The sequence below is a fragment of the Eurosta solidaginis genome, chromosome 5 (assembly GCF_040869045.1).
Source record: "Eurosta solidaginis isolate ZX-2024a chromosome 5, ASM4086904v1, whole genome shotgun sequence".
NCBI lineage: Eukaryota > Metazoa > Arthropoda > Insecta > Diptera > Tephritidae > Eurosta > Eurosta solidaginis.
This window is the reverse complement of record NC_090323.1, coordinates 193,181,905-193,205,248: the sequence shown is the minus strand read 5'-3', so window position 1 is coordinate 193,205,248 and position 23,344 is coordinate 193,181,905. Positions and strand designations below refer to the sequence as shown.

The 23,344-nt window shown below is 36.2% G+C and overlaps 1 protein-coding gene across 6 annotated transcripts in view; it reads left to right on the top strand.

The window, feature by feature from the left end:
• The window catches only part of Ptp61F (Protein tyrosine phosphatase 61F), a 118,971-nt gene that overhangs the window by 42,572 nt on the left and 53,055 nt on the right, over nucleotides 1-23,344 (top strand). For all 6 annotated transcript variants that reach the window (XM_067787116.1, XM_067787115.1, XM_067787113.1 and 3 more), the window contains exons 2-5: nucleotides 18,923-19,096; nucleotides 19,157-19,419; nucleotides 20,760-20,985; nucleotides 21,050-21,196. In XM_067787116.1, coding sequence (XP_067643217.1) covers nucleotides 18,923-19,096; nucleotides 19,157-19,419; nucleotides 20,760-20,985; nucleotides 21,050-21,196 — 810 coding nt within the window. The remainder of the gene's footprint in view (nucleotides 1-18,922; nucleotides 19,097-19,156; nucleotides 19,420-20,759; nucleotides 20,986-21,049; nucleotides 21,197-23,344) is intronic.

Here is a 23,344-nt window from a genome sequence, read left to right as displayed (position 1 = left end):
ATAAATTTGTGTAGCTGACACTATCTTATATATTATTTCTAATTGCTGTTTTTATGTGCATGTCCCTTTTTCGCTCTTATTTGGAATCCAAATCTAGTTATAAATAAAGTTTTGGTTGTAAAGATGGAGATTCGTGCTATTAGCGAGCTTTGGGCATTATTGGTGGTAGTGCTTTTGTTTAGCTATATTTGATTAAAATAATTTGTTAAAAATAAACGATTGTGAGCACACAAAGAAATCTATTTATACTATGGCACTATTGTGAATATTTGATTAGAACACTGCATTACCGACAGTTGCTAACATTCGCCAGATGGCAGCGCAAGCGCATGTAAGTTTTTATTGATAGATGATCGATTGATAGAACAGCTGATTTCTGTTGATATTTGATATGAGACTTTTATGCGCAAGATCGCAAGATGCGCACGAGTCTGGCTTGTGCAAACCAATTTCAAAAACTTTATGGAAAAAATTTGGAGATTCGAGAAAATTAAAAAAAAAATTTGAATTTTTTATTTGAAGTTCTAGTCCAACACATTTCAAATTATAGGTCTCTAAGAAATCGCATTGGTTTTTGACAATTTTTCCGAGGGGTGTTTAAGACTTTCCCACATTAAAAGTTTAAAAAATTTGTCAGACCTATAAGTTAAGCTTTGTTAGACTCAAATTGATTGGGCTACATAACTAAATACTAAAATAATTCAAAGAACTCCAAAAACAAATGTAGCTATTGCGATATTTTAATAAAAATGTGGGGGTTGTCCTCAACCGATCTTGGTAATTTTGTTCGAACGTGTGCGACAAATCGACTGTTGAGTGGAATATCACCCTATCTCGATTTATGTTGCGAAAACGCCCTATCGCAGGGAACATTTGAATAACGCTCTATTTTAGAATTTGTTTCAAAAACGTCCTATCACTGCATTCGGTTGAAGAACGCCCCATGTTAGATTTTGTTTCAAAAATGCCCTATCCGAGCTCAAATTCAACACATTTTGACATTAGCTGGGGTGTTTATAAAGAAAATTCTGTAATAGGGCGTCCTTTAACCTAATTCTGAAATTAGTCCTTTTTTAAACAAATTCTGAAATAGGGTGTTATTCAAGCATAACATCGGAAGAGATTTTAGACCGAGCTGCTCTTCCAATTTGCGTAGTCCTCCTTTTTTAATTTTTCCTAGAAATTGGCGGGACGGGACCTACGCGTTTTATCCCAACGGCATCTGCAAGGCAGATGAGTTTACACTGCGAGATTTTCATGGCGGAAATACACTCTGAGTGCTTGCCAAACACTGCCTAGGGACGACACCACTTAGAAAAATTTTCTTCTAATTGAAAAACCTTGTTTCTAAAATTTTTATGGTGCTTTTAGAACCCTAATAAAGCTGGTATATACTAAAAAAAAAATATGTACATAACTATTTATGTACTTTCCTATCGTAGGTTTGATGAAAAACTGTTTTTCTTGTACCTCGCGCATTCAAAGATTCGTTACTCCGTCATTTTTCCAAAATATATATATTTGTCTACACTTTTTATAGCAAATTTTTCAGATTTTTTAAAAGTTATCTAAAATTTTCTCGTTTTTTTTTTTAATTTTCAAAGTTTGGCGGCTTTTTAATGTATCATTTCTTTAATGAATTATTTTTTTTCTTAAAGAGTTTGAGAGAATATTCTATCTCGAGTAAAAAGGTACTGGTTGATCAAATTCGGTTGAGAATTGTTAAAATGACAACACTTTTTTTGAACAAGAAAATTCTGCTCTCATCGTAGAATCGATATCGCGCCATGTCAGGATTGAATGTATGATTTCAGTATATCGTCGCCGTTGTTTTGAGCTTTCTCTATGCTTCGTTTAACCTTTTTTTATGATTTAATTATGAAACAAAGATAAACAAAATTATTTACTTTTATCATCAAATCATGTGTTAGGAAAAATTTATATGACCACGGTTTTTCTTGTTTGTGGAAATGAGATACACAGTGCTTTAATTGCTCTCCGACACATTTGCCTCTTTGCCTCTGTAAGGTAAATTACAAGACGAAACTTAGGATACTGTCATTTTGATAGAATCAAATCAGTCAGTGGTTGTACGTGTTGCTACAAGGTAATTTTTTAACAATGTGTGATAAGCGTAATATGTTTTGTTACGTCTGCGGGTTATTCGTTGATACACAACATCGTGTACAATTAAAAACCAATGCAGCTTTCACAGAAGCTTTCACATCTTTCTTTAATCGCGTGTATAGTGAAAATGTTTGGTATGAACCAGAGTATGCTTGTGTGAAGTGATCCAGCGCACTCAAAAAATGGAAAACTGGGAAATGCAACAAACAACCTTTACCATTCTCAACCCCAATGATATGGCATCGTCAACTTTTCCATAAGCCAGGAGATTGCTACTTCTGCAAACAAATACTTTTGTTATTATAACAAAAAATAATTGGTCGAACAAAAGAAACAATAAGAATGCTCAATACGATGGCAGCGATATACCGAAATCATACAATTAATCCTGACCCGACGCGATATCGATTGTACAATGAGCGCAGAATTTTCTTGTTCACAAAAAGTCTTGTTATTTAAACAATTCTCAACCGAATTTGATCAACCGGCACTTTTTTTACTCGGGATAGAATATTCTCTCCATTTCTTCTAGAAAAAAAATTTTCATTAAAGAAATGATACATTAAAAAGCCGTCAAACTTTGAAAAATTTAAAAAAAAAACGAGAAAATTTTTTAAAAAATCTCAAAAATTTGCTATAAAAAGTGTAGACAAATATATATATTTTTGAAGCCGAAACTGTTAAGCAATCAAAAATTGATGGAAAAATGACGGAGTAACGAATTTTTTAATGCGTGAGGTACAAGAAAAACAGTTTTTAAACGGTTTTATTTAGCTTGAGTTGACAGGCTGCACGGCCGCATGCACGGCCGTTGTGAACGAATCTTCTAATTGAAATTTAAGTAACTTCCCGATAAGCTACAAGCTTGAAACTTGGAATATAGTTCAGAACCCGATGACAATGCAATAATAAGAAAAACAAGTAAGGAAGGCTAAGTTCGGGTGTAACCGAACATTACATACTCAGTTGAGAGCTGTGGAGACAAAGTAAGGGAAAATCACCATGTTGTAAAAAGAACCTAGGGTAACCCTGGAATGTGTTTGTATGACATGTGTATCAAATGGAAGGTATTAAAGAGTATTTTAAGAGGAAGTGGGCCATAGTTCTATAGATGGACGCCATTTAGGGATATCGCCATAAAGGTGGACCAGGCCTGACTCTAGAATTTGTTTGTACGATATGGGTATCAAATGAAATGTGTTAGTGATAATTTTAAAAGGGAGTGGGCCTAAGTTCTATAGGTGAACGCCTTTTCGAGATATCGCCATAAAGGTGGACCAAGGGTGACTCTAGAATTTATTTTGTACGATATGGGTATCAAATGAAAGGTGGTAATGACTATTTTAAAAGGGAATGGGCCTTAGTTCTATAGATGGACGCCGTTTCGAGATATCGCCATAAAGATGGACCAGGGGTGACTCTAGAATTTGTTTGTACGATATGGGTATCAAACGAAAGGTGTTAATAAGTGTTTTAAAAGGGAGTGGGCCTTAGTTCTATAGGTGGACGCCTTTTCGGAATATCGTTATAAAAGTGGACCAGGGGTGACTCTAGAATGCGTTTGTACAATATGGGTATCAAGCGAAAGGTGTTAATGAGTATTTTAAAAGGGCGTGGGTCTTAGTTCTATAGGTGGATGCCTTTTCGAGATATCGCCATAAACGTGGACCAGGGGTGACTCTAGAATTTGTTTGTACGATATGGGTATCAAATGAAAGGTGTTAATGAGTATCTTAAAAGGACGTGAGCCTTAGTTCTATAGGTGGACGCCTTTTCGAGATATCGCCATAAACGTGGACCAGGGGTGACTCTAGAATGCGTTTGTACGATATGGGTATCAAATTAAAGGTATTAATGAGGGTTTTAAAAGGGAGTGGCCCTTAGTTGTATATGTGAAGGCGTTTTCGAGATATCTACCAAAATGTGGACCAGTGTGTACCAGAACATCATCTGTCGGGTACCGCTAATGTATTTATATATGTAATACCACGTACAGTATTCCTTCCAAGATTCCAAGGGCTTTTGATTTCGCCCTGCAAAACTTTTTCATTTTATTCTACTTAATATGGTAGGTGTCACACCCATTTTACCAAGTTTTTTCTAAAGTTATATTTTGCGTCAATATACCAATACAATTACCATGTTTCGTTCCTTTTTTCGTATTTGGTATATAATTATGGCATTTTTTTTTTCATTTTTCGTAATTTTCGATATCGAAAAAGTGGGCGTGGTCATAGTCGGATTTCGGCCATTTTTTACACCAATACAAAGTGAGCTCAGATAAGTACGTGAACTGAGTTTAGTAAAGATGTATCGATTTTTGCTCAAGTTATCGTGTTAAAGGCCGAGCGGAAGGACAGACGGTCGACTGTGTATAAAAACTGGGCGTGGCTTCAACCGATTTCGCCCTTTTTCACAGAAAACAGTTATCGTCCTAGGAGCTAAGCCTCTACCAAATTTCACAATGATTGGTTAATTTTTGTTCGACTTATGGCATTAAAAGCATCCTAGACAAATTAAATGAAAAAGGGCGGAGCCACGCCCATTTTGAAATTTTCTTTTATTTTTGTATTTTGTTGCACCATATCATTACTGGAGTTGAATTTTGGCATAATTTACTTATATGCTGTAAAGATATTAACTTTTCTTTTAAAATTTGAATTTAAAAAAAATTTTTTTTAAAAAGTGGGCGTGGTCGTTCTCCGATTTTGCTAATTTTTATTAAGCAGACATAAAGTAATAAGAGTAACGTTCCTGCCAAACTTCATCATGATATCTTCAACGACTGCCAAATTACAGCTTGCAAAACTTCTAAATTACCTTCATTTAAAATTGGGCGGTGCCACGCCCATTGTCCACAATTTTACTAGTTTTCTATTCTGCGTCATAAGCTCAACTCACCTACCAAGTTTCATCGCTTAATGCGTATTTGGTAATGAATTATCGCACTTTTTCGATTTTTCGAAATTTTCGATATCGAAAAAGTGGGCGTGGTTATTGTCCGATATCGTTCATTTTAAATAGCGATCTGAGCCCAGGAACCTACATACCAAATTTCATCAAGATACCTCAAAATTTACTCAAGTTATCGTCTTAACGGACAGACGGACGGACGGACGGACGGACATGGCTCAATCGAATTTTTTTTCGATACTGATGATTTTGATATATGGAAGTCTATATCTATCTCGATTCCTTTATACCTGTACAACCAACCGTTATGCAATCAAAGTTAATATACTCTGTGAGCTCTGCTCAACTGAGTATAAAAATGGCCGCTAGGTGGCGCATGGATCGAGATATTCACAAAAATCGTATTTGTGGTCCGATTTGATTTGGTCCATATTTGGAACACATAATACATACATGAATAGAAAGCGACCTATGATGCCCGATTTGGCTCATATTTGGAACAAATATTGCATACAGTCCAGTAGAAGTGACATCAAAATATTTTGGCGTTGGAGGAGGGACAAGCATACGTGGCGCAGAGTCGAGTAAAGTCTTTGGAAGGATTATGTATTGAGGACTTAGGTTGTAACAAATTTTCAGGAAAGAGTCCTTGTAATAATGAGTCACTAATGAACTAAATAGAATGAGAAATAATAGGCAATTAAATAAAGACTAAAAACTTGAAAATAAAATAATTAAAAAAAATTTTTAAGTTAAACGGTTTTATTGAAAACAATACTTACATGAAATAATAATAATACGAAAAGTTAGAAAATAACTAGGTAGGTCCTAGGTACTATTCATCAAACTCCTTATCAATCTAGGGCATTGATCAGACAATTAAATAAAAGCGTTGGACGCGTCAAAATTCTATTGATAGTCATAAGTAAAACCAACTGAACCTTAATCAGGTTATGCTATGCCTCACATTTTTAGAAATTTCACGCGCCCAACGCTTTTATTTAATTGTCTGATCAATACCCTAGATTTATAAGGAGTGTGATGACTAGTACCTAGGACCTACCTAGTTATTTTCTAGATTTTCGTATTATTATTATTTCATGTAAGTATTGTTTTCAATAAAACCGTTTAACTTAAAAAATTTTTTTAATTATTTTATTTAACAATAACTTGAAAATTTCGGGGTGTTAGAAAATTTTGAAACACGGCATCTTGATCTACTCATCAAGACCTACAACGGACACTAGGTCGCTATTAAAGTGCAAAATCAGTGTAGCACAGTGTAATGTCTTTAAATTACGACAATCACTCAGTAATGCACATGTGATGTTACTTTTGACGTTGCAATCTGTTTCGCTCTAATTATCGAGTTGAATATACAGCGATATTTATTGCTTTTTAATTTATCATACTTTCACTTACATACGTACATACATGGTTTTGCATCTGCAGTACTTCAACCAAAAACAAATTGCTTATTGGTTATCACTAAGGCGTTATGCTATAAGGTTGATTGCAACAGCTGTTTTATACGGAGTTTGCCAGAGCCATAAAGTACTTATTCCGAAATTATCTATTTATCTCATGGTCTATTCATTAACGGGGAAAGTTTAAAGCTAAGAATAAAGTTTGATCTCACAATCTAAGGCATTTGCATGTGTCACACTTTCATTGCATTCATCAACAATCAAAAAAATTTTTTTTAAATCGCAATTATAAACATTTATTTGTAGATAACACAAAAAGATATAACGCTATTTCGACTGCTGATTGGAATATCACCATATCTCAGTTGCCGTTTCGAGAAAGCTCTATCTTAGAATAATTTCTATATGCTTTGGCGTGAGCTGCAGCGTGTATGAAATGGGGTGTTCAGCCCAATATTGGTGATTTTCCACTCAGTGGTCGATTTATAACAACACCCCGCATTTAACAACGTATCATTCGATTTAAAAAGGCAATTGTATCTGGAGTATTTGTGCGTGTAAAAACAATAGTATCACCGATATTATATTGCATCACCGCACAAAGTTTTCATTCCACAACGCCCGGTGCCCCAATAAATTCAACGTCCGCAAGACGTGTACCAAGAGCTTCATCGGTCTTTCTTTTTTTGAAAAATCCCACTTCATTAAATAACGAACCTCATTTCTACTTAAAGTAAGGACAGTAGATTGGAGTATATTCGAAGTTATGCCATTTCCTGTAGTAACTCGCATAAATGTGGTATCCGGAAATTTGTAACCGCGATAATCTATTGTTCCTAATGTTGGGGCCTGTCTACACCTTCCACGCACTTCCACCACAGCAATACGCATATCTTCTGTTTCGGGATGAGCAGGATATGGATGAAGTATTATCTCCACATTGAGAATTTGTACATGTTCGTCACATAAATTCGTTACACCAGCTGCAACTTTGTAACTTATATAGTCAGGATAATATGCCACGCAATATGCAGCTGAAACCGCCTTGCTCATCCTGATTAATGAACCAACGCATTGAGGTTTGTTATCATAAAGTATTGCCACCACATGAGCCTGATTCTCTACATTCGAATCAGTGCTACCCCCCATCATGCGATATTCCCAATTCGTGAAAGTCATAAGGTAGCTAGGCATGACAAACAAGAGAGCGATATAATTGCAAAAATACATTTTAGATTAAGACTATTTCCACCGCTTTTTAAGTGTAAACTACACCAAGATCATTAATGTGTCGTCTAAGGCTTCTATAGGAATTTGGAAAATAAGTTTACGTCGCCTCAAATAAAAGAACCTTGCTACAGTGAACTTTTTGATGTTTTTGCAGGAGAATGTAGATGGACCCAGATTTTGCGGGGGGCAATTAAAACACACATAATTTGAATTGAACCAAAAGCCTAACTTTCACCTATGTAGTGCAGATATCGTCGTCCCCTCAGGGGTTACGGGGCTTAGAATATACCCGCGGCAGGTATGCCTGTCGTAAGAGGCGACTAAAATACCAAATTGATCCAAGGGGTTGTGTAGCGCAATACATAGCTTTTCCAACCCAATTGTCAATCTCACCTTTTTCTTCAACAGCCGGGGCTCTGGCGACCCCCAATTTCCTCATGAATCTGTTGGGTGGAGGGGGCGGTATGGCCTAGAAGGTTTCATGTGTCGGTTCCCGAGATGGTCGGGATAATGGTGATTGTTACCGGAATGTATCGGATGTGCATCCGGCAAAGGTCCATCAAAATCGATAACACTCCACAGGCCCTTCGGGGAGTGTCCTTATCGCTACAACAACAACAACAACATCCCAATGAAAGCTAGCACGTTACAAGACTAGTTTTGAACGCGAAACATGTTGGTAACATTATTTTTCCTAGAATTGTATAGATTAAATTTTCTCACCCTATGATTTGTGAAGTGCTGCTTTTACCACCTTAATTACATTTACAATGTTAGTGAATATACGAAACTCTTTCATTTCTACCAACTCACCGTTACAATCATTTGTGCCTAATTATGTATGTGAGAAATGTTGATTACTTATGCACGAAAGCAAACAACCGTCGGTACTTATTTATAGTAAAAAGAAATGCCGGTGGGCACTAGTTGCTTGCATTGCACAGTAGTCGGTTCCATAGGCCAAAAATAAAAAAATCAAAGTGAAAAACTTTTCACCAAATGTGACGTTAGTATCTCTAATTAGAACAGCATTTTAAAAGGTATATTTGTTTTTGTTGTATTCGAACTGTACACTTTAAGAATAGCTTCAAAAGTGAGGTTATGATATTAGGTGGTTTTTGCAGTTTGAGCAAGTTAAAAATAAAGTGCAAGTTTAAGCTATTTAAAAATACATAAAAAATGATTGTATTGAAATAAATGGAAATGAATATTGAAGTCAAAGGTATTTACTTCATTTTGAAATAATTTTAGTGTCTTTAGCTTTTTGTGTTTTTTATACTCAGTTGAGCAGAGCTCACAGAGTATATTAACTTTGATTGGATAACGGTTGGTTGTACAGGTATAAAGGAATCGAGATAGATATAGACTTCCATATATCAAAATCATCAGTATCGAAAAAAAATTTGATTGAGCCATGTCCGTCCGTCCGTTAACACGATAACTTGAGTAAATTTTGAGGTATCTTGATGAAATTTGGTATGTAGGTTCCTGGGCATTCATCTCAGATCGCTATTTAAAATGAACGATATCGGACTATAACCACGCCCACTTTTTCGATATCGAAAAAGTTCGATAATTCATTACCAAAGACGGATAAAGCGATTAAACTTGGTAGGTGAATTGAACTTATGACGCAAAATACAAAATTAGTAAAATTTTGGACAATGCGCGTGGCACCGCTCACTTTTAAAAGAAGGTAATTTAGAAGTTTTGCAAGCTGTAATTTGGCAGTCGTTAAAGATATCATGATGAAATTTGGCAGGAACGTTACTCCTATTACTATATGTATGCTTAATAAAAATTAGCGGAGAACGACCATGCCCACTTTAAAAAAAAATTTTTAAGGTCAAATTTAAAAAAAAAGTTAATATCTTTACAGTATATAAGTAAATTATGTCAATATTCAACTCCAGTAATGATATGGTGCAGCAAACTACAAAAATAAAAGAAAATCTCAAAATGGGCGTGGCCACGCCCTTTTTCATTTTATTTGTCTAGGATACTTTTAATGCCATGTCGAACAAAAATTTACCAATCCTTTTGAAATTTGGTAGGGGCTTAGATTCTAGTACGATTACTGTTTTCTGTGAAAAAGGGCGAAATCGGTTGAAGCCACGCCCAGTTTTTATACACAGTCAACCGTTTGTCCTTCCGCTCGGCCGTTAACACGATAACTTGAGCAAAACTCGATATATCTTTACTAAACATAGTTAGCGTACTTATCTGAACTCACTTTGTATTGGTAAAAAAAATGGCCGAAATCCGACTATGACCACACCCACTTTTCGATATCGAAAATTACGAAAAATGAAAAAAATGCCATAATTCTATACCAAATACGAAAAAAGGGATGAAACATGGTAATTGGATTGGTTTATTGACGCAAAATATAACTTTAGAAAAAACTTTGTTAAATGGGTGTGACACCTACCATATTAAGTAGAAGAAAATGAAAAAGTTCTACAGGGCGAAATCCAGAGCCCTTGGAATATTGGCAGGAATACTGTTCGTGGTTTATATATATAAATAAATTAGCGGTACCCGACAGATGATGTTCTAGGTCACCCTGGTCCACATTTTGGTCGATATCTGGAAAACGCCTTCACATATATACCTACCACCACTCTCCTTTAAAAGCCTCATTAATACCTTTAATTTGATACCCATATCGTACAATCAAATTCTAGAGTCACCCCTGGTCCACCTTTATGGCGATATCTCGAAAAGGCGCCCACCTATAGAACTAAGGCCCACGCCCTTTTAAAATACTCATTAAAACTTTTCATTTGATACCCATATCGTACAAACAAATTCTAGAGTCAGCCCTGGTCCACCTTTATGGCGATATCGCTAAATAGCGTCCACCTATAGAACTATGCCCCACTCCCTCTTAAAATACTCTTTAATACCTTCCATTTGATACACATGTCATACAAACACATTCCAGGGTTACCCTAAGTTCATTTTCCTACATGGTGATTTTCCCTTATTTTGTTTCCATAGCTCGCAACTGAGTATGTAATGTTCGGTTACACCCCAACTTAGCCTTCCTTACTTGTTTTTTTTTTTTTTGTTATTTAAAATTTCACCAGTGCCTCTATTAGTGTTTATTTGCACTAATATTTCAATTTCAGCTAAAGTTTTAGTTGGGTTCCTCACCGACCCTCACGTTGGCACTTATATCTTGTTATTGGTAAAATTTTTAAGATTCTAAAGTGTTAATAACAGCTGCCACTTTATGCCACTAACTTTGTTTTGCGACAGTTTTCTGATAGCGTCACCCTAATAAATTATTGTCGTATGTTATATGAGCTCACATGTAACATACGACATTATTTTATCCAGTCGAAGATATGCAAATGTAAACTTTCGTGTGTCTTTTTGTTTTGTTATTGGTATGTATGAAAGATCTTTTAATAACTTCAATTTCTTTATTTAATACTATTAAACATTATTTTTGCGATAGACACATCTTACCACTTTTCCCCCACATATACTTACTTTTTGTATGCATGCGGAGAAAGTGGGTGGTTGTGGGTCGGTATAAAGGTATCACCCGCACCAATTTTATGAAAAAATAATTGTCACATATTTGTAAAGCCGTGACCAAACTTTCACATTGATATCTCTACTGGAAGTATTTTTGGCCACCAACCATATAAGACCGACCACTGTGCATTGTTACTATTACTTATACTTGTTTCTTTTACATTGAATGTATGTTTTTATGTTTCCATTTTTACCTTGTTTATTTGTAAAGAAATTCATTCATAAAATGCATTTAAAAATTCTGCAATTTTTTCTACCTTTCACCGTGTGCTATTTTTTGCCATTGTAAGATGTCATTCACGTATTATTTACACATGAATTGATGTATTAAGGTGGGGCGATAATATCGTGCCTAAAGTCTACCTCTTTCTTCGTCTTCTAAGGTGGCTGGATAAGCCTACCTTCTGGACCGGATTATCCTCTTTTTGAGCGATCACAAGATCTAACCAGCGTAGTCAAGCGCTGTTTTTAAATCGCTAAATATTGTTGCAGGACATTTCAACTTTTTCACAAATTAAAGCGATAATAATACATATGAACATTTGAAATAGTATCTTCATCCTTGACCTTCATGACTAATGATCTGACACAGGAATTCTTCCTGGAAATATTTATTCGCATATTTCAGCACAATAAAAATGTTCATTGAGGGCCTTTCAGCCAACACCAAAAAAAAAGAATAAAAATTGTGAAGTTTGATTTGTACAATTTTATACTAATTTTCATATACTCTTCCTCCACTCCAACAAGGCGCGCCAGTCGCCTCTTCGCTCTGCCACCTGGTGCCAATTCGTCACGCCAAGGGAGTTTAAATCGCTTTGGTTCTGGTTCTGGACGGCTAACCCGTCCAAATTAATTATATCGGAATAATCATTAAAAAAAAGAGAACTAAACTCCTTCTACCGTTGTTGTGCTATGCCGTTAGTATCTTTACATATCCTTTTCATTTCCCTTTCCCCGTTTTCTTTAATACATTCCCTGTTGTTGTTACTGTAGCGATACGGACACTCCCCGAAGGTTTTGGGGAGTAGTGTAGGTGTTGATGGTCCTTTACCCGATGCAGATACGATTCGTTCCGGTGACAAGACCTAATAAGGTACTAGCCCGCCCATCTCGGGAACGATTTAGTATTTATTTATTTATTTATTTATTATTTAAAGTCGACGACAAACTATGGTCGACTGCATAATATAAAAGATATATAAATATACAACTCAAAAGATAAAATTTAAGATATATCGAGATTTCAACAATGTTATATTACAAACAAAGAAATATTAATGAACATTACTCTTTAATTTCAGAATATAATAATAATAAGAAATATGAGCAGAAATAAGAACTTATGCCGAAATCTTAAACTGGCGCAATGCATCAGATTCCGCTCAGCATGATTTCGGAATGCAGTGGATTCCAATCTTCCTGTTGGAATGCAACAAGATTCCAATCAGCATGTCATGGGAATCCGGCAGTGCTAAGAGTAGTGTAATGAGGATACGCCATCACAAGGCATAAAAAAGTAACATGACCTGTGTTGTTGGAATGCACCGGATTCCAATCAGCTCGATGCCTGACCCATAAGATTATACTGCCGGAATGCATACGATTCCGGTCAGTGACTCATGAAAAAGCATGTTTTTTACGTTGTTGGAATGCACCAGATTCCAATCAACACAGTACTGTCTTGTTCCTTCTTAATGATACATGTTGATAAGTGTTCCTCCATCCTTAAGGGAGATAGTGCCTGTCTTTTATGGAAGGAATAAAATGCCGGCAAATTAAATTATCTTGTATCTCTTAAATTAGATAGGCAAGTATTGCATTACGTATAGTGGCAAAAGTACATTCAAGACTGATACAGCTATACAAGTCATTGTAGTGAGCGCACCAGATAAGAAGAGGATTATTTTTAGCAAAGTTTCGTCGACAAAGGGGTAAATAGAAACGAACGTAGTGTCTGGATACTCTAGGGGGAACCGCAAAAAACAAGCGACTGAGGAGGTCCGCAGAATCAATTTCTCCAATAATGAGCTTATGGATGAACAATACCCCCAGTAATATTCTCCGATTTTCCAGAGTGGGTAAGTTAATAAGAAGAAGTCTACTTCTGTATGGAGGAAGGTGGAGACTTGAGTCCCAATTAAGGCCGCGCAATGCAAATATCAAAAATTGCTTTTGAACTGACTCAAGACGCTTTATATGCTTTTGAGAAACAGGGGACCAAACGCATGAGCAATACTCGAGTATTGGACGAACCAGCGATGTGTAAAGAACCTTAGTGAGGTACGGATCATCGCACTCTTTAGCCCATCTTTTAACAAATCCAAGTAAACCCAACCCTTTGTTGGCTATAGATGAAATATGCATGTTAAAATTCAATTTCGGATCAACATGAAACCTTGTAGACCATAACGCCCTCCCACCCCCTAGATTCTAGATAAAATTGGGGTCCCCACAGCCTCGGCAGCTAAAGAAACAGGATTCGCCACGGGTAGGTGAGGTTGGCAATTGGGTTGGAGAAGCAATAAATTGCGCTTGCAACCCTTTGAAAGGGTTGCGCTACACAATTCCTTTAATCAATTTGGTATATTAGTCGCCTCTTACGACAGGTATACCTGCCGAGGGTATATTTTAAGCCCCCTAACCCGCTACATCCCCTCTTCTTCGAGCTCATTATTCGATCATATTGATGCCATCATTTCCCTTTATATCAGCTTAACTATATACATTGTTCAAACCTCTGCTGAGTGGAATATCATTCTATCTCAGCTGCCTCTTCGAAAACCTTTGAATAACGCCCTGTTTTAAAATTTCCCTCAAAACACCTCTATTTCAGAATCCGGTTGAAGAACGCCCTTTAACACTATATTTTTCATATGCGCCCCAGATAATGTCAAAAGATGTTGAGTTATAGCCAGTTAGGGCGATTTTGAAAAAAAAATTTGAAATAGGGCGCTGTTCAATAGATTTCTAAGATAGGGCGTTTTTGAAACGGCAGACGAGTACGAGTGGTATTGCACTCACCAGCCGGCTTACTCATTGCTACCAAAGCAAAGATGTTTGAACATCAAAAAAAATCACACCACCCTTATGTTATGTGCCATATGTTAATACTCACATACATATGCACATATATTTATTAATAAAAAACGCCTGTGCTGACAGGTGTTGTGGGTGCAACACCGTGAATGAGTTTAATGTTGCTTCAAGAGAAGTCACCTTAATATCAAAAGAGCGTGACGTTTTTGTTATTTTTTTTTTTTTCTCTCGTAAAACATGTAAGACTTGTACTCAACTTTTGTTCTACATATTTCCTAAAAATTATCAACTTTTGCATTGTATATTGCATTCCTACATAATTGCGGCATATTCCATTGTAGTTTATGGTTACAAATCAGAATTTCACTGTAATTTTGAATTTTTACGATGAAGCGTAGAGCAAAAGATGGAAACGATATTGTTAAATAAATATAGCTTTAAACAAAAATAAAAAACATACATTTAGATTTAAAGCTCATCGAACAAAAAATGAAAATAAAAATGTTTTCAAAATAAATTTAAAACAGTATCACTATACGACAAAATCAGCTTTTTTTCTGGATCAAACCCACTTTTTTGTAGAGATTGAGGCTTATGTAGACAAAGTACTGTGTTCGTTTTTCGAAGTTAGTTCCAAAAAATAGATATCGGCTTTCGAAGTTCGAATGTAGAAACATTTCGAAAAAAATTTTTTTTTTTGTTAACGCGTTCAGCAAATTAAAAAAGTAAAAATGTGGTCGTGGTCCGCTCTTTCCCTTTATTTTTAGGGCTGAATTCTTTTTTTGAGAAATTTAGTATAACAGCTGTTATACGAGGTGAGAAGTCAGATAGTCCCATGATAGTGGCTACTACTTTCATTCTGCACATACTCTCCACTGGAATTGATCGTACTGTAATTTTTCAAAAAAAAGAATTCAGCCATTCAAATAAAAGAAAAAGGCGGACCACGACCACATTTTTACTTTTTTAATTTGCTGAACGCGTTAACAAAAAAAAAAAAAAAATTTCGAAATCTAGAATTTCGAACTTAGAAAGCGGATATCTATTTCTATTTTTTGGAGGCTAACTTCGAAAAACGGAGATAGTACTTTGTCTACTTAAGCCTCAATCTCTACAAAAAAAGTGGGTTTGGTCCAATGCCCAGCCGGCTGTTGGACAGTTCAATGAAAAAAAAATACTAGTATTGTTGTAAGAAAAAAATGGCACAAGCACCCCCCGCATTTTTTTTTTTTTTTTTTTTTTTGAGGTTTCTTACATCTTTAATTACTCAAAAATCGTGTTTCCGAGTTATGGTACCATTGAAGTAAATGATCGAGCACTTTTTGAAGTAACGGGTACTTTTTAGAACCGTGTAGTTTTTCGGATCCGGACATTCTTTGTGAGGGTCTTTTTTATAACGAGTTACTATTCCATAACCGGCGCTTTTTCGAATTTGAGTACATTTTTAGAACCGGGTACTTCTTTGGATACGTGTACATATTTAGGTCCGAGTACTGTTTCCGATACGACTACCTTTTATAACCGGGTAATTTTTGGAAACCGCGTACGAACATACTTAAAGTAGTGGGATATACTAACTGTAAGTCTCTTGCTCTTAGTCCAAAGGGGAGTTATATACTCACAAATAAGCGCACAGTGGATCTTTCTCAACGTGCTCGTTATGTCACTGCTTCAATGACATCCTGGCACTTTTAACCATTACGTTTAACCACGTAGAAACCCCCTATACTTAGGTATTGTCTTCCACAGTTGACTCTCTCTTTCGCCACCGAATTTTTTCAAAAATTTACTGTTTGGGATTTTTTTTTTTTTTAAATTTGTATTTAAATGTACTTTTCGGAAAAAATACAAAAAAAATTGTAAAGTTTTTTTTTCAATTAAATAAAAAAAAATATATATATCGGTCCACTCCGGGATTAGTGGGGATGATTGCAGAATTGATTGAAGTTTTATATGAGAAAAAATGGCGAAATTCGAAAAATCTCGAAAAAATTAAAAATTACAAAAAAAAAACTTTAAAAAATTGTTTGTATTCTTTCCGAAAAGTACATTTAAAAACAAATTTTAAAAAGAAAAAAATATCCCAAACGGTCAATTTTTGAAAAAGTTATAGCATTTTGAAAACAAAAACGGTGTTTTTTTTTTAGATTCATAACTTTTTTTGAGTTGGATGAAAAAATTTGAAAAAATTCTGAAAAACGTCTTTCGTAAGCTAGAAAAAAACTTTCAGCCAATTCTAAAGGGGTCGGGTTCAAAATGGGTCGAAATGGGATGGAATACCCATATATACTAAAGGAGCTAAAGTACATGTTTTCAATCAATTTGGCAAGGCTTCGAGCAAAGGAATCAATTTAGCAGACATCTGGTGTTTCCCGGACACATAAAAAGACTGCAGAAGATTTAAGAACATGCGTTTGAGTACACGGAAATCGTTTTATGTCGTGCGGAAACTTTCCACATGCTGTACGTACTTGGCCCATGTTTAAGTAAAAAAGATGTTGGCAGAGTACCGTGGACCTCACGCGGCAGGTTTCTCCTCCGTAATTAGTTTTGTTTGGGTTCCCAATAAGGCGAGAATTTTCTTTACAAATGGAGGAACAAACCGTTGTTCAATTTGTTAACGGATGTAATTTTGTGTTCATGGAAGTGGCGGCCGCCAGGTCTATTGGGCTGAACTCAAATGTGTCAAACCTCCTGAAATTGTTTGTTCAACATATCTTTTACAGATTTAAGGCTTGATAATCTGTTGCTCCGACTTTCTTGTATTTTTTTACAACGCGTCTTTACCTTACGCCTCCGTACTTTGGTAGCAGTTCAGCTTTTGGTGATTGAAGTTCGGTAGCACAGCGCCATCGATGTGGATATCTAGTGGAAGTTGACTATACATCTTCCAAGTGAAACGTCGTAATGAATGACGGGGTCGGAAAATAGAAAGACCAATTGCCTTTTTTAAAAATAATTTATTTGGTGGCCTTGGCTTTGATGACCAATAAGCTTTTGTGGAGAGCGACCCGTCATAGGCTTTCTATTTGCGTGTCTACCTTGTAGCTCGATGCTTGCCCTTGGCAAAGTTGCACGACTTGCTGGTTGAATATAATCACCCTTCGCTTCGAAAGCAATTCCTTGCCAATGTGCTTCATTAGGTTGGACAGGGCTAATACCTAGGCCCACTTCAGCAGCGATGTTGCGGACCTTTCAATGCTCCCCTATTTGCCACCACTTGAATGGCCATCGATGTCCTTAATTCGGAGGATCTCCGAGCATATAGAGACTAATCTCCACCTTTTTGTCCACTGATATTACAATACAATGGGCCATAATAGGTCCTTCTGCACAATTCCGAAAATTTTCGTAAAACGCTTTTTGCAAACCCCGAAGCAACCTGCTACCAAATGGTTGCCCAACGTTGTACTTTGTTGGTCTATCTGAACTTGGTGGTTCATTCGACAAAGTCAGCTGGACTCGCAACAGAACTCGTTCTTTTTTCTGAAAGGTGTGAAAGTTAGAAGTTTGGGGTAAGCCGCAGTTCGGAGTTACCACCACAGTATCTTTCGAGCAGATGTCGCTGTTATTAATTCCAGCCAGTGCTCTACTGTACTCTAATAGCTAAGCGGCACGGCAGGCTCTGCGCTCAATAGTGGTGTGGCCAAAGAAAGGGAGTTCAAAGTTTTAAAACTTCCCCAATACACATACAGCTGATTAGTCTTTGACATGACTATATCCCCCGCATGGTAGCTAAGTTCTTTCGCCCCGAAATTTCCTACGCAGAAATGATACGAAGGGAGCAGGGCCTTGGTTTCGTTGATCCTTCGAGTAACGTGGGAAGTTTCCGCATTCCGTTATTTGGATAAATGACTAACGTTATTAGTTGGGCTCGACCTAAGTCATTTAGACAGCTGAGCACCGATTAGGATGAAGTAAAAAACCTATAATTTGCCTGGAGACCTTTCTGTAATCTGAAAACTCACACATTAAAATGAACAGACCCCCATTTCACTCTTTTATTTGAAAAGATAAGTTCTCTCTCGACGAACAAAAATCAAGCTCTATAAGTCTCTCACCAGGTCGGGCTGGTACCTTAATGATGCTTGTTACCGAAATGTACCGACTCTATATTCAGAAAAATGCCATCAATAACACTCCCCAAAGCCTTCGGGGAGTGTCTTTATCGCTACAACAACAAAAACCGTTGGAGTATTCTACGGAAAAATGGTCCTTTCCGTGATGCCAACGGTGTATGAGCTTTACACGGACGTTAGCATAGTGCAAATAAAAACATAAAGGCTTCGCTGCCTGAATCATGGTATGAGAATAGATGAGGGTGTTCCGGCTTGGAAAGTGTTTCTATTGGTTCGCGCATTTGGAAGTAGAGAGTGAGTTGGATACAGTTAGAGGGGGACTTGATATCCCTTCGTGATCCCTGACGAAATTATTCAGTGATAGCGACGTAGGTATAGCTCACGTGACTTGTTGCGAAACGGTCAAAACCGCCTAGTTGGTTGTTGTTGATTCCAGTACTTGTGAGGTTCTTATTGAACATCCAATTCAACCTACCCTCATCCATTTTCCCGGCAGACGATAAACCAATGCAGTTTTCAAATATAATAAATTATTAAAACTTAATTTTTTCATTTCAGGACATTCGAGAACGTTGCGATCGTGAGGCTAACGAAAAACATTTCAGCACAATCGAATCAGAGAAACCGCACAATCGTTGCTTAAACAGATACAGAGATGTTAATCCATATGATCATTCGCGTATTATCCTACACAGAGGAAGTGTAGATTATATTAATGCCAATCTTGTTAAGGTATGTTCGTGAAAAAAGAAATGAAGTAATATATTTATCTCTTTTCTTCCACTCGCACAGTTCGAACGAGCCGAACGAAAATATATACTAACACAAGGGCCATTAGTCGATACCGTTGGACACTTTTGGTTAATGGTATGGGAACAAAATACGAGAGCTATACTAATGTTAAATAAAATAATGGAAAAGAAACAAGTGAAATGTCATCATTATTGGCCGGATAGCAAGGGACAAGAAAATGCGCTGAAATTAAAAGAAGTTGGTTTGACTGTTGAATTTTTACGTTGTGAGGAATATAAGAACTTCTGTCGTCGATGGTTTAAGTGAGTTTAAGCGATAAAGCTTTTTTATACTCAGCGTGCTTTGCACACAGGGTATATTAACTTTGATTGGATAACGGTTGGTTGTACAGGTATAAAGGAATCGAGATAGATATAGACTTCCATATATCAAAATCATCAGCGTCGAAAAGAAATTTGATTGAGCCATGTCCGTCCGTCCGTCTGTCCGTTAACACGATAACTTGAGTAAATATTGAGATATGTTCACCAAATTATACGAGTTTATCTGGACCCAGAATAGATTGGTATTGAAAATGAGCGAAATCGGACGATAACCACGCCCACTTTTTATATATATAACATTTTGGAAAACACAAAAAACCTGATTATTTTGTAAATAATACACCTATAATGTTGAAATTTGATGTGCGGATTGATATTGAGACTAAATTCGTATTGAAAATGAGCGAAATCGGATGACAACCACGCCCACTTTTTATATATATAACATTTTGGAAAACACAATAAACCTGATTATTTAGTAAATAGTACACCTATAATGTGGACTGATATTGAGACTCTTGATAAAAATTTGAAAACATTTTTTTAAATGGGCGTGGCACCGCCCACTTGTGATACAATCAATTTTACAAATATTATTAATCAAAAATCGTTAAACCTATCGTAACAAAATTCGGCAGAGAGGTTGCCTTTACTGTAAGGAATGCTTTGAAGAAAAATTAACGAAATCGGTTAAGGACCACGACCACTTTTATATAAAAGCTTTTTAAAAGGGTCGTGGACGGATAAAATAAGCTATATCTTTGCAAAAAAGAGCTTTGTATCAATGGTATTTCATTTCCCAAGTGTATTATAACAATAAATAGGAAAAACTTCAAATTTTGAAAAATGGGCGTGGCACCGCCTCTTTTATGACTAAGCAATTTTCTATGTTTCGGGAGCCAAAACTCGAAGAAAAATTAACGGATCATAATAAAATTGGGTACACAAATTTTCCCTATAGTAGAAAATATTTCTGGTAAAAATGGACGGGATCTGTTAAAGACCACGGCAACTTAGATATAAAACAAGTTTAAAGGGTTCGTAGACTAGAATAATAAGCTATAACTTAGCAAAAAATTGTTTTAAATCTATGATCTTTCACTTATCAAGTTTTATTGTAAGAGGAAATGGGGAGACACTTTTTTTTAAACGGGCGGTGCCACGTGTTATGTAGAAAAGTAATTTATCTGAAATGAAATGTACAATTGAAGCTCACGCTGAGTATATAATGTTCGGTTACATCCGAACTTAGACACCTTTACTTGTTATTTTAAAAATAAATTTTTTTCTTATTTTTATTATATATTTCACCTTATTAGGTTAACAGACTTGGAATCAAATGCAAGCCGTGAAATATTACAATTTCATTATACAACGTGGCCTGATTTTGGCATTCCCAGTTCACCAGTAGCATTTTTACAATTTTTAAAACAAGTGCGTGATTCTGGTGCACTCGATGCCGATGTTGGGCCAGCTGTAGTGCATTGTAGCGCCGGTATTGGACGTTCGGGTACATTTTGTTTAGTTGATTGCTGTTTGGTTTTGGTTCGTATGCTATATTTGTTTAATTTAATGCTGTAAGATTATTCTTATTCACATTTCATTGCAGATTGAAAAAGAAGGCGAAATCAATGTTTCTGTGCAGGATGTACTATGCGAGTTGCGCAGATATCGCATGGGTTTAATACAGACTGCAGATCAATTATATTTTTCCTATCAAGCCGTTATAGAGGGAATTAAATTATTAAAGGATTCCGTAAGACATATTTTTTATTATATCGACTCTATTATAAAGAGACATAAATGCAGTTTTCATGTAACCAACAACCAATTTCTGACAGCAACTATTTCGTCTTGCTCTCGGTCACAGTAAACCCTATTTTTATACTCAGTTGTACTTGTACCCAGGGTATTATAACTTTGCTTGTATAACGGTTGGTTATACAGGTATAAAGGAATCGAGATAGATATAGGCTTCCATAATACAAAATCATCAGTATGACAAAACATTTGATTGAGCCATGTCCGTCCGTCTGTCTGTTAACACTGTCTGTTGAGTAAATATAGAGATATCTTCACCAAATTTGGTACACGAGCTTATCCTGACCCAGAATATATTGGTATTGAAAATGATTGAAATCGGAAAATAACCACGCCCACTTTTTATATATATAAAATTTTGGAAAACAAAAAACCTGATTATTTAGTAAATATTACACTTAGAATGTTGAAATTTGACGTATGAATTGATATTGAGACTCTTGATAAAAATTTGAAAACATTTTTTAAAATGGGCTTGGCACCGCCCACTTGTGATAAAATCAATTTTACAAATATTATTAATCATAAATCAAAAATCGTTAAACCTATCGTAGCAAATCCTCCTATTTGCAACCTTCAGTATAAGGAATGCTTTGAAGAAAAATTTGCGAAATCGGTTAAGGACCACGCCCACTTTTATATAAAAGATTTTTAAAAGGGTGGTGGACGAATAAAATAAGCTATATCTTTGCAAAAAAGAGCTTTATATCAATGCTATTTCATTTCCTGAGGGATTTATAACAATAAATAGGAAAAACTTCAAATTTTAAAAAATGGACGTGGCATCGCTCCTTTTATGACTAAGCAATTTTCTATGTTTCGGGAGCCATAACTCGAAGAAAAATTAGTTCAGAATAGAATCATATGTATATGTGTTATTGCGCAGCCTTGTAACACTATCAAGCACACAAAACAAACAACAGCAGCATTTCAAGTGTACAGCTGGATATGTAATGTTCGGTTTCACCGGAACTTAGCCTTCCTTACTTGTTTTTTTACTCATTGTCGGAATCTTATTGGGGCCATAATTAGAGTACTCTTTACAGGTTTTTAGATGAAATAAAATATCTTCAGAGCGTATAGTTAGTTAAGTTCAAATGGCTGGTCCGTCAGGACCTCATATAGCCCAAAAGAGCCCATAGTATTGACGTATAGTTGGAGTATTGATATGGTTTACGTGCAATTGGTACAGATACTTATGAGAATGCCAAGAAGAAACAACATTCCAGAAGTAAACACGAAATCGTGTCAATATTGTAACGAATTTACTGCAAATCCTCTTATTTGCAACCTTCTGCTAAGTTCGAATCACTAAACTGTTGAATAAATAACTCCAATATTTAATAATGCAAAATGGCCTTTATTAAAGTACTTCGCAATACATAACTCTACTATTGCCCGAAAGATAGCGTGCTTAATCAAAACTGATTGTAGCGCCTCTATTGTTGAGGCCTTTTATACTCTTTGATTTCCTCGTTGCATCTTCTAGGCGCTTCTGTTCTAGAATCTACTAGTTGGTCATCTGTTATAATTATAACTACAGATGTACGTGTATAGCTCTCATATGCGCGTGTGTTTGTGAGCGACACTTTCACAATTATAATTGCATATCTCAGATAAGATATCTGCATGTGTTTGTTGCTTCTCCGCTGCGTGTACGTACATATGTATGTGTAGGCATAATGATTGAATTATTGATGTGCATTCACGTCACTGCTTACCATCGGCTTAGAGATGGCAGTACCCCTTAGTGTTGTTAATATTCGTAACACTGCCCTCCACCCAAGTCTGATCGTCCCGATCAGACAAATCTCCCGATCTAAACGCCGCTAGCATCTCCAAATGTACCACTCTTCTACTCCGTGGTTTCCCAATGGTTTGTATGCGGTAGATGGTATCACTGATCTCCTTCACAACTTTGTACGGGCCTTCCCAACTGCACCGAATCTTGGATGGAACACCTTTCCACCGGTGAGGGTTGTATAACAGTACCAAATCTCCCGCCAAGAAACCTTCCGAATTATTGTTCTCGTCGTACCTGCGTTTCATCCTACTACTCATTACCCTGGTTCGTTCCTTCACA